The sequence below is a fragment of the Ciconia boyciana genome, chromosome 1 (genome assembly GCF_034638445.1).
Source record: "Ciconia boyciana chromosome 1, ASM3463844v1, whole genome shotgun sequence".
Lineage (NCBI taxonomy): Eukaryota > Metazoa > Chordata > Aves > Ciconiiformes > Ciconiidae > Ciconia > Ciconia boyciana.
Genome location: NC_132934.1, coordinates 162,444,220 through 162,456,944, shown reverse-complemented (window position 1 = coordinate 162,456,944; position 12,725 = coordinate 162,444,220). Strand labels below are relative to the sequence as shown.

The 12,725-nt window shown below is 39.7% G+C and overlaps 2 protein-coding genes across 6 annotated transcripts in view; one reads left to right on the top strand and one right to left on the bottom strand.

The window, feature by feature from the left end:
- The window catches only part of CLDN10 (claudin 10), a 63,811-nt gene extending 60,267 nt beyond the window's left edge, over window positions 1-3,544 (top strand). For both annotated transcript variants that reach the window (XM_072853977.1, XM_072853967.1), the window contains exons 4-5: window positions 2,407-2,514; window positions 3,244-3,544. In XM_072853977.1, coding sequence (XP_072710078.1) covers window positions 2,407-2,514; window positions 3,244-3,358 — 223 coding nt within the window. In that variant the 3' untranslated portion in view covers window positions 3,359-3,544. The remainder of the gene's footprint in view (window positions 1-2,406; window positions 2,515-3,243) is intronic.
- A 1,380-nt stretch (window positions 3,545-4,924) lies between these two features.
- The window catches only part of DZIP1 (DAZ interacting zinc finger protein 1), a 42,256-nt gene continuing 34,455 nt past the window's right edge, over window positions 4,925-12,725 (bottom strand). The window contains exons 16-19 of one of the 4 annotated variants that reach the window (XM_072849973.1): window positions 12,066-12,268; window positions 11,552-11,682; window positions 6,410-6,581; window positions 4,925-5,616 (exon numbers count right to left, since the gene is read on the bottom strand). In XM_072849973.1, the coding sequence (XP_072706074.1) occupies window positions 5,534-5,616; window positions 6,410-6,581; window positions 11,552-11,682; window positions 12,066-12,268 (589 nt within the window). In that variant the 3' untranslated portion in view covers window positions 4,925-5,533. Of the gene's footprint in view, window positions 5,617-6,409; window positions 6,582-9,837; window positions 10,144-10,890; window positions 10,937-11,551; window positions 11,683-12,065; window positions 12,269-12,725 lie in introns of those variants that run through there. The other 3 variants (XM_072849977.1, XM_072849975.1, XM_072849974.1) reach the window with 3 other exon arrangements.

Here is a 12,725-nt window from a genome sequence, read left to right as displayed (position 1 = left end):
AGTTTTCCTCATAAGCACCAGTGTAAATCAGAAAGTTATTTTATCTGTTTAAAGTTGTGGAGGAAAGACCAATTAGGCCAGCTCTGCAACTCACTCATTAACCTAGCAGTGGCAGTCACCCGAGAAGGATCCATATATGCAATCTGTTTATACATGTTATAGTAACAAATGTTGCTTAAAAAGTACAAAAAATCCCAAGAACAAAGGTCGGACCCCATGTCTTCTTTCCCAACTAGTAGGCAACAGTCAGGTAACCCTTTTCTACCCAATTAAACCCAATGTAACCTTGATTTCTTTTCTGTACCAGTGAAGAGCTTCAGGAGGGGAGATGGCAATTGGTCTCCTTCTCTCTCTCACATTAGCCTCTGGCCAACCGTTTAATGTTGTTAGATGGAAATGCAGAAGCGCACTTGTGTTTCCCTTTCTAGGCAAATGGTCTTGGCAAGGAAGTTGTTGCAGCAACAGCCTTCCTGGGTCTTGGTCCAGCTGTGTTCTGCAGCACCAGGGTGGTCTGCGCTGACATTTGTGGGGAGCCTGGCCCTGGTCCCCGTACCTTAGGTGTGCTCTGGCAATACCTGTGGGGATGGAGGGATCCCCGGGAAGCAAGCCCTCACAAAGTGTCCTACCTCTGAGCTGTAATGGCTCCCTCTCTTTTTGGCAGTAAGTCCCCGAGTCAGAAATGACTTGAACCTGGGTGTCCATAGCATCTAGCACTGATATCCTAAGTGTGGCTTTTTCTCCCTGTACGACTTTTTTTTTTTTTTAAAGTCTGTGTTTTACCTCTGGGTGGAATCTCAAGAAAACATGGAAAAGCGATTTTTTGTTCTCCAGCCAGCATTTGCCCCTATTATAGAAGTCGCTATATCATTTTCTGGGTGTCTAGGTTCACTGGCAATTTTTGAGTGTTTCCACAGTGTCATCTTTGTGAAGACGAGTTTTGTAGAACAGCTTACAGTGTTTTCAGTTATGTATTTCAGCTAATGTTAAGTTAGGATCTGTTCACATGGAATCAACTGCACAGTCTTTCAGTTGTACAGGCAGGCTGTCAAGCAGAGGCTGTCATTCGGCTGCCTCACTAGAGCTTACAATAAATAAACCTACTAACAAAGGCTTGAACAGCACGGCCACCTGACTGATAACTGCGGCTGGATGGGGGGACGGGGGCCTGTGTTTTCAACCTAGATCCTAGTAGTCAGAATGAGATAAAGGTTTCCTCAAGAAGGAACTGGGGCAGAGAAGAAGAAGCAGAAGACACTGGCCTAATATTGAGGAATATGAGACTCTCGAGGCTGTTGGGCCTGCGGTCTAATGCAGGTCATCCTGAGTGTGTTGTAAAGAGCGGCACCTCAGGCAAAGAGCCGGGGAATGGAGCAGACAAGTGGCAGCCATGGCTTGCCGCTCGTCTTGAAGCTCCAGAGCTCAGGTTATGAGTGCTGAGCTCAAGCAGGGGGAGGAAAAGAATGTCTTCCCCGTGCCCTTCTTGTCCGTCATTTACTACTGTTGCTTTAGAAACTTGGGCTTACCCTTGTGTGATAATGCTCCTAAAGCAACACCATCTCCTCCTGGAGTCAAACTGAGCAGTTTCTGGCTGCAAACAAGTGGTGGCTGCCCCGGGTGGCAGAGGGGACCGTTGCTGGTGACCTGGAGCTCTGCCCAAGGGCTCGGAGGGGAGCGGTGTCTTCCAGCCTGAAGCCAGCCACCGGGACTAGAGAAGCAGAAAGTTGCCGGCACACGCGCGGGTGCATGTGTATACACATGTGCATCTGCATATGCGTGCATGTATGTGCATATCTGTGTCTGCATATGCATGTATCAGATACACCTGTATATGTATATGCATATATTGCATATGTGTGTGTATACATATTGCATATGCATATTATATATATACGCACACGCGTATAAAAACCTCTTGTTTTAAGCATGCCGGAGCGTGGATAGGGAGGGAGAGACATCCTGAGAGACAGAGAGGAGAGTTAAGGAGAGTTGTAGGCAGCAGCTCTAGTCGCCGGCTCACTGAAAGCCCTAGTCCAGCTTGGGAGCCAGCGGGAACAAACCTGGAATGGTCCGAAGGGACAGGAGCTGTGCGCTGTAAATGGGTCAAAGAAACGCGTAGCCCTGCAGCCAAGCAATCCAGGAGGAGATGTGGAAAAGCCAGGCATCCCGGCTGGCTGCATGGGGAGATAAGCATTGCCCAAGTGTACCGCAGGGACAGAGTTTGCCTCCTGAGTAAGAGGGAAATAATGAAAAGAATATGGGTGAACAGCAGAGCTGCTGATTTTGCGATGAATAAAGCGTATGTCAATGGAAAGTTATTCAGGAAAAAATAAAATTTAGTTCTTTTATTCTGAAAAACTGTTAAATTCATGCTCTCTTTTGTTAAACCCATTTATTAACTTCCTGCAGGTATGAATTAGGAGCAGCTTTGTTCATTGGATGGGCTGGAGCTTCACTCTGCATAATTGGTGGCAGTATATTCTGCTTCTCAATAGCTGAAAACAGTAATTCTCCAAGGTAAAACACAAGCTGTACTTACTGAAATAAATCAATACTAGCGCATTTGTATCCACTATATGTATGTGTCTTGATTACTTTTCCAAAACACTTTGTAGTGAGGTTCAGAAAAGGATTGTGTGGCTGAAAGAATATAATGGGATTTAAGGATAATGCTGTGTCCATCATTAATGTAATTAAGAAAAGCTATTGACTCAGAACAAATACTTGTGTTATATATACTTGATAAATTTACTACAGCTGGAAAAAATGCATTCACTGATGTAGAAAAAGTGGTCAGGTCACCTTACAGATGTGGATAGACAAGTTCATTTAATCACAAATCATCAGATCAAAAGTGAGAGAGGTGAAGGACAGTGGCAGTGGCAGTGGGACCTCCAGCAGCAGAAGAGGGGTGATAATGAAGAGGCACAGCTGGAGGGAGTAACTGTTCACCTAGGATCTGCCACAGCCTAAAGATTTCATGATTGGGCCCTCATTTACTTGGCTGTGAACAAGGGATACGAGTTTATATAAAAGTGAATTGCAAAGAGAGATGCTGGAAGGGAAATGTCAAACCAGAATGAGACCACAGAGGCAAGGAAGATGTCCCCCCTGCCCCCTCCCCTGAAATTTATAGGTACCTTCCTATACATTTCTTCTAGTTTTATATTGCTGTAATGCTTGCATACAGAGATGTTACCTGTCTGTAGGATGAGCTGTAAATGGTTGATTCTCTTTTCTTTTCAGGAGGGGGTATGCATATAATGGAGCCACATCTGTGATGTCTTCTCGTACAAAGGTCCACAACAGTGTCCCAGACAAAACCCCACCGAAGCACTTTGACAAGAACGCTTATGTTTAATTGTACTCTTGGAAGATTCAAAGCGTTTTAAAAATAAGTTTGTATGTTTCATGCAGTGATTTCCCCCCAACCCCAATGTAATTACCACTAAGACAATGATTTTTTAAAACATTAACTTGCAGCTTTTTACATATTGATGTAAATTTTATTATATAATATGTTAAGGCTGATGTTGGTATTGTAAAGTTTATAGCTGGAAATCATGAGCTGATGTTGCTTTCTTGAAAAAAATAAATGGGGTATTTACCAACTCAGTATGGCAATTGCTTATGGGAATGGCATCACACTCATCATATTGACTGCAACTGTTTCTGAAATGGGTTCAGTACTGGACAAAACAGCCATACTCTGTGCAGGTTAATATGTAAAATAGCTCACCACTGATTAGCAGTGACATCAGAATTGCAGAGCACATCGTATCTGCAGCGCCAGATGATGACAGTCAGTGGGAATCAATAGGCTCTTACCTCCTTATCACGTTGCCAGCGTGGACAAACCAGCAACTTGGTCAACTTGGTGCCATAGGAATAAGAAGAGGAAGAGACTGGGTGAACTGAAAATCAGCATGGGAGTTGGGGAGGCAGGAGCAGGTGCTAAGATGAGTCGGGGCCAGTTGTTGCAAGAACAGTCACTAGAGACAGTCTTGCACAGCCCAGGAAGAACGCATGCATGACAAGAACGCATGCGTGATTTGTGAGCATTCGTGTGCATGGCAGGGAGAGAAAAGGTTGAGGCTGCAGCTTTTGGGGAGTTTTGTGATGGGCAAGACAAGGCTTGGAGACAGTCACTACATTCGGCATTTGCTTTGTGCCACTGGGCTCCTGCCCTGCCTCAGCACTCACCTCTGCTAGCGACAAGTCACTTCCAGGGGGTTGTTTTCGTTCCCTCCCGCTGGGCAGGGTGCCAGGACACCTTCAGCTCCAGAATGGGTTACGAAAGGGAAGGAAAAACCCCAGGCAATACCAGCTGGCCTGCTCTGCCAATGACATTCCTGAAGGGCCGACCAAATAAAAGCAGGCAATACTTCACAGCACTTTTTAGATAATCCTGAATTAGTTACAACAGTTCAAAAATACAGCTAGTACTTTTGGGGGGGGGGGTGCTGCCCATAGAAATGCAATGGCTTTTGAGGGAATATTTGTACAATGATTCAATAAATGAGATTAGAGATTATGAATAACCACAAAACACTTTCTAGACTGGGACCCTAGAATTAGACACAAACTCAGGTCTGTCTTGAGGTTTGAACAGATAGGCCCTTGGTGTTTCATTTTGGGACAAGGGTGTAAATATAAAAAATGAATAGTTGTATTTACTAATGGCACAGTATGATAGAAAAGGTTTTGTATCTGATACCATCTAAAATACATCAGAACTACAAAGCCATTCAAGGTTCTTTTTGTTTTACCTTATTTTTGCATTTCATTGAAGTCAAAACACTATTGTGTTTTTTTTAAGAAGGCAGCCAATATGGACAAGACAGAAATATTACAGTACTTGCGCAATGGCAGGTCAGTACTTCCCTCACCTTAGATTGACATTTTAATTTCTTTTCCAATTTCTGTGCTTTTATGTTAACTAAGACTCAACTCTAATAGAAAAAAAAAAAAGAGTAACTTCCCAAAATAGTAGGCATTTAATAATAACTAGCTTTATAGCTGAGGCCTTTTTTTCCTTTTCATTCAGTGTTTATTGTGAACCATGTTAGAAACATAATATTTTAATATATGGAAATATTTTATTTAAAATGTGCACAATTTTATATAAAGTTTATGATAAAATACAAGAAAATGTGCATTTAAAAATTTTATAAAGTAATACTCTGAAGTAAATTCTGTTCATTGGTTAACAGGCTTTCTTGCAAAACCAGTTTCAATCTTTAATGTAAACATTAGAGGCAAAATCTTCACCTCAGTGAAATCAAAGAGACTTTCACCATTGAGTTGACGAGAAAGAAGCATTAACTCTCAATTTCCACATAGACATGGCCAGTAATGTGTATATGAATATTCTTGTTTCAAACTCAGGACTGAAAGACACAAGAGCTCTGTAAACAGTATTCCTTGTTATTACGTGACCAACATGAGAAATGAGTGGGAAACACTTGATGTTTTCAACTACGTTTTCAACCCCAGCAGAACCCAAAAGCAGTGCCTCCCATCAGGAATGCAACAATTATATATCTGAAGAATCACTCCAATCTGTTACAGTGACTAAGCTGCTTTTTAACGTGCTTGTATTATCAGCTTCATGAGGGCCTGTTAAAATAACAAAAAAATATTAACAATTATTAATAATATTTTGGGGGTATTTTTACTCTTTATTTATCTATGAGATAAAGTCACATGCTATGTGAGAAAACATCTGTGGACTTCAGGAAGTCCAGAATTTCAACAGCTGAGGAAATTACAAGTGTTGATAGTGTGAAGGCTGTTTCTGTCATAGAATACAATGCACAGTACAAGCAGCCAGTGTCAACATTACTTTCCCTTTAAAAATAACCTGAAGTATCTTTATATAACTGACACAGCTTTAACCTTTAAGTATATTGAAATGTTAGGGCTCGAAACTACTATATGTAAGTTCTATATCAGATTGAGGCTATTACTTTACCAGTAGCTCAAATATTTATGTCAGCCTGGAAGGTCACTTAGAACCTGAAATTTGATTATTATTCTCAAGACAAAGTAAGAAAATTTCCCTCCTCCCTTAAATTTGGGAAAGGATTAAAAAAAAAAAAAACAACCCTGGATGATTAATTTTTAAGATGAGGTTGAAGCCTGATAGTACTGTATGTTTTAAAATCTCACATTTAAGTTTCTTGGCATCTCTGTGTATTTATGTGTGTCTGTTGTTTACATATAAGTATGTATCATAAATATCATATATGATATTTATATGACACAAAACCAAGGACACAGTTTTTCTTACTTGTTCTTTTCATATAAAATACCATATATTGAATTACAATGTGTAATACAGTATACTAAAGTTCTCCTCTAGGTATGTTGGGTGCTTAAGGCTTATAATGTAGAAGTATGAATACATTACCTTCCTCCTTTGGTACCCTTGTCTTCGGAAGACCCCACGCATGTACCACAGATGCAGCATTTGACTCATTTTTCTGAACTGTCAATGCCTTCTGGCCTCTATCATCTTTCATTAATAAAAAGTCTTCTTCTACTGATGATATATCCCAATCATCTTCATCAACTTCTGTGAACTAATAGGGAGAAGAAAAAAACATGGATTTTTCCTCTGTCTGTGGCACATCGCCTTTCCACTGGCACACGGCCTTTATGATATCTATCACCACAGTTTTAAAATCTACATAATTCAATTACCTAAATTATATTAATTCATTATTATAGTTCTAAAGCTAAAAGTCATTGGTGGGTTTTTTTAAGTCAGGAACTACAAAAGTTAAAAGTTCTGCCGGTTTCATAACTGGCAGAAACCTATGTTTTCAGGTATCACACGTCTAACCTAAAAAAGGATCGTCTTTTCTAGGATATTAGCTATTCCAATGAAATGGAAAGTCTTTTAAGCATTAGAATGTATATTACTTACATGAAAATCAAGACATGATGTTATCAGCAAGCTGGCAGTTTAGTTTGCTATATAAGCATTCTGTGTTCACACTAGAAAAATTCAATATTGCAATAAAGGCCTCCTCAATTTAAAACTAATTAATTTAAAGAGAAAATTAAATAATGAAAGTTAAAAAAACCACATGGTGCTCAAACTTAAAATATGTATTCCTCTTAAGACTCACTGTCAACATGTACAAGTATATTTTTAATTAAGTGGTGGACTTGCATAATGAGTTAGTTCACAAAATGAGAGTCAAGTCAAACATGAACCTGAAGGCAACAAGTCATAGTCTTTCTTATCTCATCTGCCTGAGAACTGAATATCTTCATTCCGCTTTTGAAAGAAGAGCTACAGCATTTCCCTATTTATCTGTCAGATGTGGTTCAATGGAATCAAGGTATTATTAGAGAGCTTAACTGTGGAAAGCAAAAGATGGTTTCGCAGAAAGCGAAAACCTTATTTCACTGGAGTCTCTCAATATTACAGTAAGATATGCTTCTGTAATATTGTTTCTGTTGCACAGAAGAAAGATTCAGATGCTATTAGAAAGCAATGTAAGGTATGTACATACTAGAGAAGAATCAACAAATATGAACGTGTTGTGTGTCTCGAAAGAAGGGAAGAGACCGCAGTAATGCTCTATCTTGCAACATAATTCAATTTTAACATTGCAAACTGTTTTTCAAAAACTGACAGATCTGCTCAGTGTGCTGTATCATTAACATACCAGGATTCAACATTTTGCTGTTTTAAATTATCTGCATTTGGAGGGCGTGGTAATGGGAAAGTCAGTGTCACATATATTGAGAAATGCTGGAGGAAGAGTTTCCTCAAATGCTCACTACATCCCAAGTGATCTTTAAAGTACAAAATACAAAGAAAAATGTCAACTTCAAACAGAATTCAGTTTTGATCAAGTGTAAATACACAGTACCAATCAAAACTCCTAAGCAGTTTTATTAACTCAAAGACTTACTCCAAAGAAATACCATAATCCATACAATGTCTGGTACAGGTGAACTCAGGTAATACAGCTTCAGGTAAGCACAAAATTAATTTTCTCTAAAACGTTTCTGAAGTAACTTCTGTAAAACATGACCTTTATAAAACGTATGACAATGGGATGCCTTACAAAGGTTTTATGGTATTGTGGGTTTTGAGAACAACCATTAGCAGCTATAAGTATTTAAGCTATTAGTATTTAAGCTGACAAAAAAAATTTGGATTTTCAGAGAAACCACTATTCCAATGGCATTTCGTGCTTATGTCTTTGGGCACCTTTGAAAACCCCACCTAAAATTTAAAGAATTAACTTGAACTATATGCCTGCATTTAAACATACAAATATGTTTGCACATATCTATATATGCAAATATATATGCACATTTATATATAATTAGCAAGAATACAAGATGGTGTGCTGTTCTGTAAAGATTCCAGAAACAAAGTAGCAACACCTGCCCCGGGTTCATAAACTCATTTCAAACTCATCACGTCCATACAGCAACACACCACTGTGTTAATACATCAGGGACACAATGTATTCTAAATGAATGATAGCAAAAATATTTTTCATGGAATGGTTTGGATTGGAAGGAACCTTTAGAGATCATCTCATCCAACCCCTCTGCCGTGGGCAGGAAGAACTTTCACTAGATCAGGTTGCTCAAAGCCCCATCCAACCTGACCTTGAACACTTCCAATGATGGGGCATCCACAACTTCTCTGGGCAACCTGTTCCAGTGTCTCACCACCCTCATCATAAAAAATTTCCTCCTTATATACAATCTAAACCTACTCTCAGTTGAAAGCCATTATGCCTTGTCCTGTCACTACAGGCCTTGGTAAAGTCTTTCTCCACCTTTCTTATAAGCCCTCTTCATATTTTGAAAGGCCACAATCAGGTCTCCCCAGATCCTTCTCTCCTCCAGGCTGAACAACCCCAACTCTCTCAGCCTTTCCTCATAGGAGAGGTGTTCCAGCCCTCTGACCATTTTTCTGGCCTTCCTCTGGACTTGCTCCAACAGGTCCATGGCTTTCCTGTGCTGGGGACCTCAGAACTGGATGCAGTACTCCAGGTGGGGTCTCACCAGAGCAGAGTAGAGGGGGAGAATCACCTCCCTCGACCTGCTGCCCACACTTCTTTTGATACAGCCCAGGATATGGTTGTCTTTCTGGGCTGCAAGCACACATTGCCAGCTTATGTCCAATTTTTCATCCACCAATATCCCCAAGTTCTTCTCTGCAGGGCTGCTCTCAACCCATTCATTACCCAGACTGTATTGATATTGGGGATTACCCTGACCCAGGTGCAGGACCTTGCACTTGGCCTTCTTGAACTTCATGAGGGTCACCTGGGCCCACTCCTCAAGTCTGTTAAGGTCCCTCTGGATGGCATCCCTTTCCTCAAGCACATCAACTGCACCACTCAGCTTGGTGTCATCTGCAAACTTGCTGAGGATTCACTCAATCCCACTATGCGACTAATAAAGATATTGGAACAGTACTGGTCCCAATACGGACCGCTGAGGGACACCACTCATTCCTGGTTTCCACTTGGACATTGAGCAATTGAGTGTAACTCTTTGGATGCAGCCATCCAGCCAGTTCCTTATCCATCTAACAGTCCATCCATCAAACCCGTATGTCCCCAATTTAGAGGTAAGAATGTTGTGGGGGACAGTATCAAATGCCTTACAGAGTCCAGGTAGATGACATCCGTAGCTCTTCCCTTGTCCACTGATACAGTCACTCCATCGCAGAAGGCCACCAGATTAGTCAGGCATGATTTGCCCTTGGTCAGGCCATGTTGGCTGTCTCTAATCACCTCCCTATCTTCAATATGTTTCGACCCATCTTCCAGGAGGATCTGTTCCACGATCTTACCAGGCACAGAAGTGAGGCTGACTGGTTGGTAGTTCCCAGGGTCCTCCCTTTTTACCCTTTTTAAAAATGGGTTTGATGTTTCCCTTTTTTCAGTCAGGGACTTCTCCTGACTGCCACGACTTTTCAAATATGATGGAGAGTGGCTTGGCAACTACCTCAGCCAATTTCCTTAGGACCCTGGGCAGCATCTCGTCAGGTCCCATGGACTTATGTATGTTCATGTTCTCTCAGGTGGTCTCGAACCTGATCTTCTCCCACGATGGGAGGGACTTCATTCCCCCAGTCCCTGCCTTGAGGTTCAGGGGCTTGAGAGACGTGGGAAGAGAAGTTACCAGTGAAAACTAAGGCATCTTTAAAACATCGATTTTAAAGCTTATTTTGCTACAGCTTTTTGCTCTTGAAGCCGAAATTCCTTAACAATAAAGATCTTTTGTAAAGATCTATGATCTTTACAAAGATCTATGATCTTTACAAAATGTAACATGCCCTAAATTTAACCATGAACATTTTACAGTCTCGTATCATCTGACATTGCAGAGAATTTGAAAGTAACATTTGGACAGAAAATTACACTGTAATAGTCATGTCTGAGTTGATAATTTTGAGTTTGGTGTGATTTGCAGCTCCCACACAGTCAATGGACAAGTTAGGTGTCACCAGTGGCAATTGAAAGCACAGAGGCTAAATGTGATTACCCTACCATTACAGCTAAAGTTGATTAAGACAATCACTCCTTTCTGGAAACTGGAATAGAAGTGTCCCTGTTTCTGGCAGAAGTGATAAATTTCAGATTTAACTGTTAGTCAGGAAGCCCTAAGATTATCAGTTTTATTATGGATAACAGGATTTTCAGTAATTATTATTTGTTTATTTAGTGAAAAAATATTTTCTTGAATGCTAGAACTAGTATCTGGCTGTCTACTTCAATCTAATAACAACTACTAAAACTGAAATAAATAGCACTATCTGCTGTTGACTTCTGATTTGGAGTAACTTTTGTTCTTTTTAAAAAATTGTTCAGGCAAAGATCAATTTGCATCAAAGTGGCTTACCAATTATAAAACTCTAAACTGAGGGGAAGACTGGGACCTTAGGAGCCTGAGGGGTAAAGAATAAGTTGTGTTAGTATTCCGATTGTGAACACATGCCATACTCAATGGACAAACATGAGTGATACATCTGATATAGTTTGAAAGCAGTATATGATTGTAAATAGAGGCAGCAGAACAAAGACCATACTCAGAAATGGAATTTGTCCCCTCACTAAAATGTATTTAAAAGTTCCATATCAGATAAAGCTCTAGAAGTAAAAGTATTTTAAAATATTGGATAAGCAAATTCATTTTTTCCATCAAAACAAGATACTACAAAAGCAATTAAAGAAGGGCTCTCTCTATGCTGCTAGAATAGGAGATAAAAACTATATCAATTGTGCCCAAACTTTGGGCTAGCTGTAGTGATCCAAAACAGTCATGGTATAAGCTAATAAGCAGTGTGGATGAAAAGGTCACTTGCCACAGCTCGCTCACTAGCACTCTTCTGTATACCAGTGCAGACGTACCCAAAAAGACTACTTAGCTGTGATTCCAAAACTGTCTTTGAGAATTAAGTTCTTCACTGCATCAAGATGGTTTCAGCATGACAAAGAAAAGTAATAGATATATATGTAGTTCAATTACTTAATGAAATAATAATGGCTATTAAAAGTGATACCTTCAGTTCTTGCACCTCTTCTTTCTTAATAAATGCCTGCGCAACATTAATCCCTCCAGCTGGTTTGTTCTTATTTCCATGGTTAGAAAGACTCTTTCCAACTTGTTCGGTCAGTTTTTGAATAACTGCTCCTAAAGTTCATAAAAAATTAGATTGACAGTTTCCATTCACAAATAAGGGGCTTTACTGTAAACGCTCTAGAAATCTTCCGCAAAGTAAAAATAAGTAAAAGGCTGAGAAAAACCGTTTTAGACAGAAGTCTCTCTGAGGCACAGATTGTCTCTTTTTCTGCATTTATATAAAACAGCACGATACACATCTAATTTGAACTGACATCTCTAAGTACTATATTAATATAAACATATTAGCAAAAACGTAAAGTGCAGACAAATATACATACACTCAAGACTAGATAGTCTGCCTTCATTATGTTTTCTAACACAGAAATATTATCAGGAAATGCAAAATCATGCACAGCTGTTACAATATGTATACACAAAAGTAGTGAAAAAACCTTTTGAAGTTTTCACAGGTGTTCCAGTTTCTTCAAGTTCACTTTCCTCTGTCCCATCCATATCGCTTTTGTCAGAAGCCTTCTGAAAAGCACTGACTTTGCTCCTTGATGTTTTTGACTGCTTTTGCAGTAATTCTGGTGATATGTAAGACTGCTTAATATCATCTTCATCTGCTTCTTCCTCTGAACTGAATGGTGGAGTTCTATGCAAAAACACATACAACCCAAGGACTTACTGGGTTTCAGTGACTGCATTGATACATACACATTTAAGCTTCTTTGTATTTTCCTTTCCAGTAACACGTGCATTTTTCTTATGTGAAAAAAACAGGAGCTCCCATAAAATTCTAACTATCCATAAAACTATTTGAAAGAAATCATGCTGCTAAGTAAACTCAGAAAGTTATCACAAAATGATCTCTTATATAGACATGATTATTTCCATCTATGCAACTATCTTTACAAAACAATAGACTAATATATAACAAGTCTTGCCAGGCAAACAAAGATAGGCTTTCATGGATCAGCAGGGAGTGAAAAATTCAGGGTCAAGGAATCTGCACCACAGAAAGTCTGTTCTGATATTCTGTTAGATGAAAATAATTCAGGAATTTTTCAGTGCAGAAAATTACAAACTAATGTGCCTGATGTGAGTGGAAT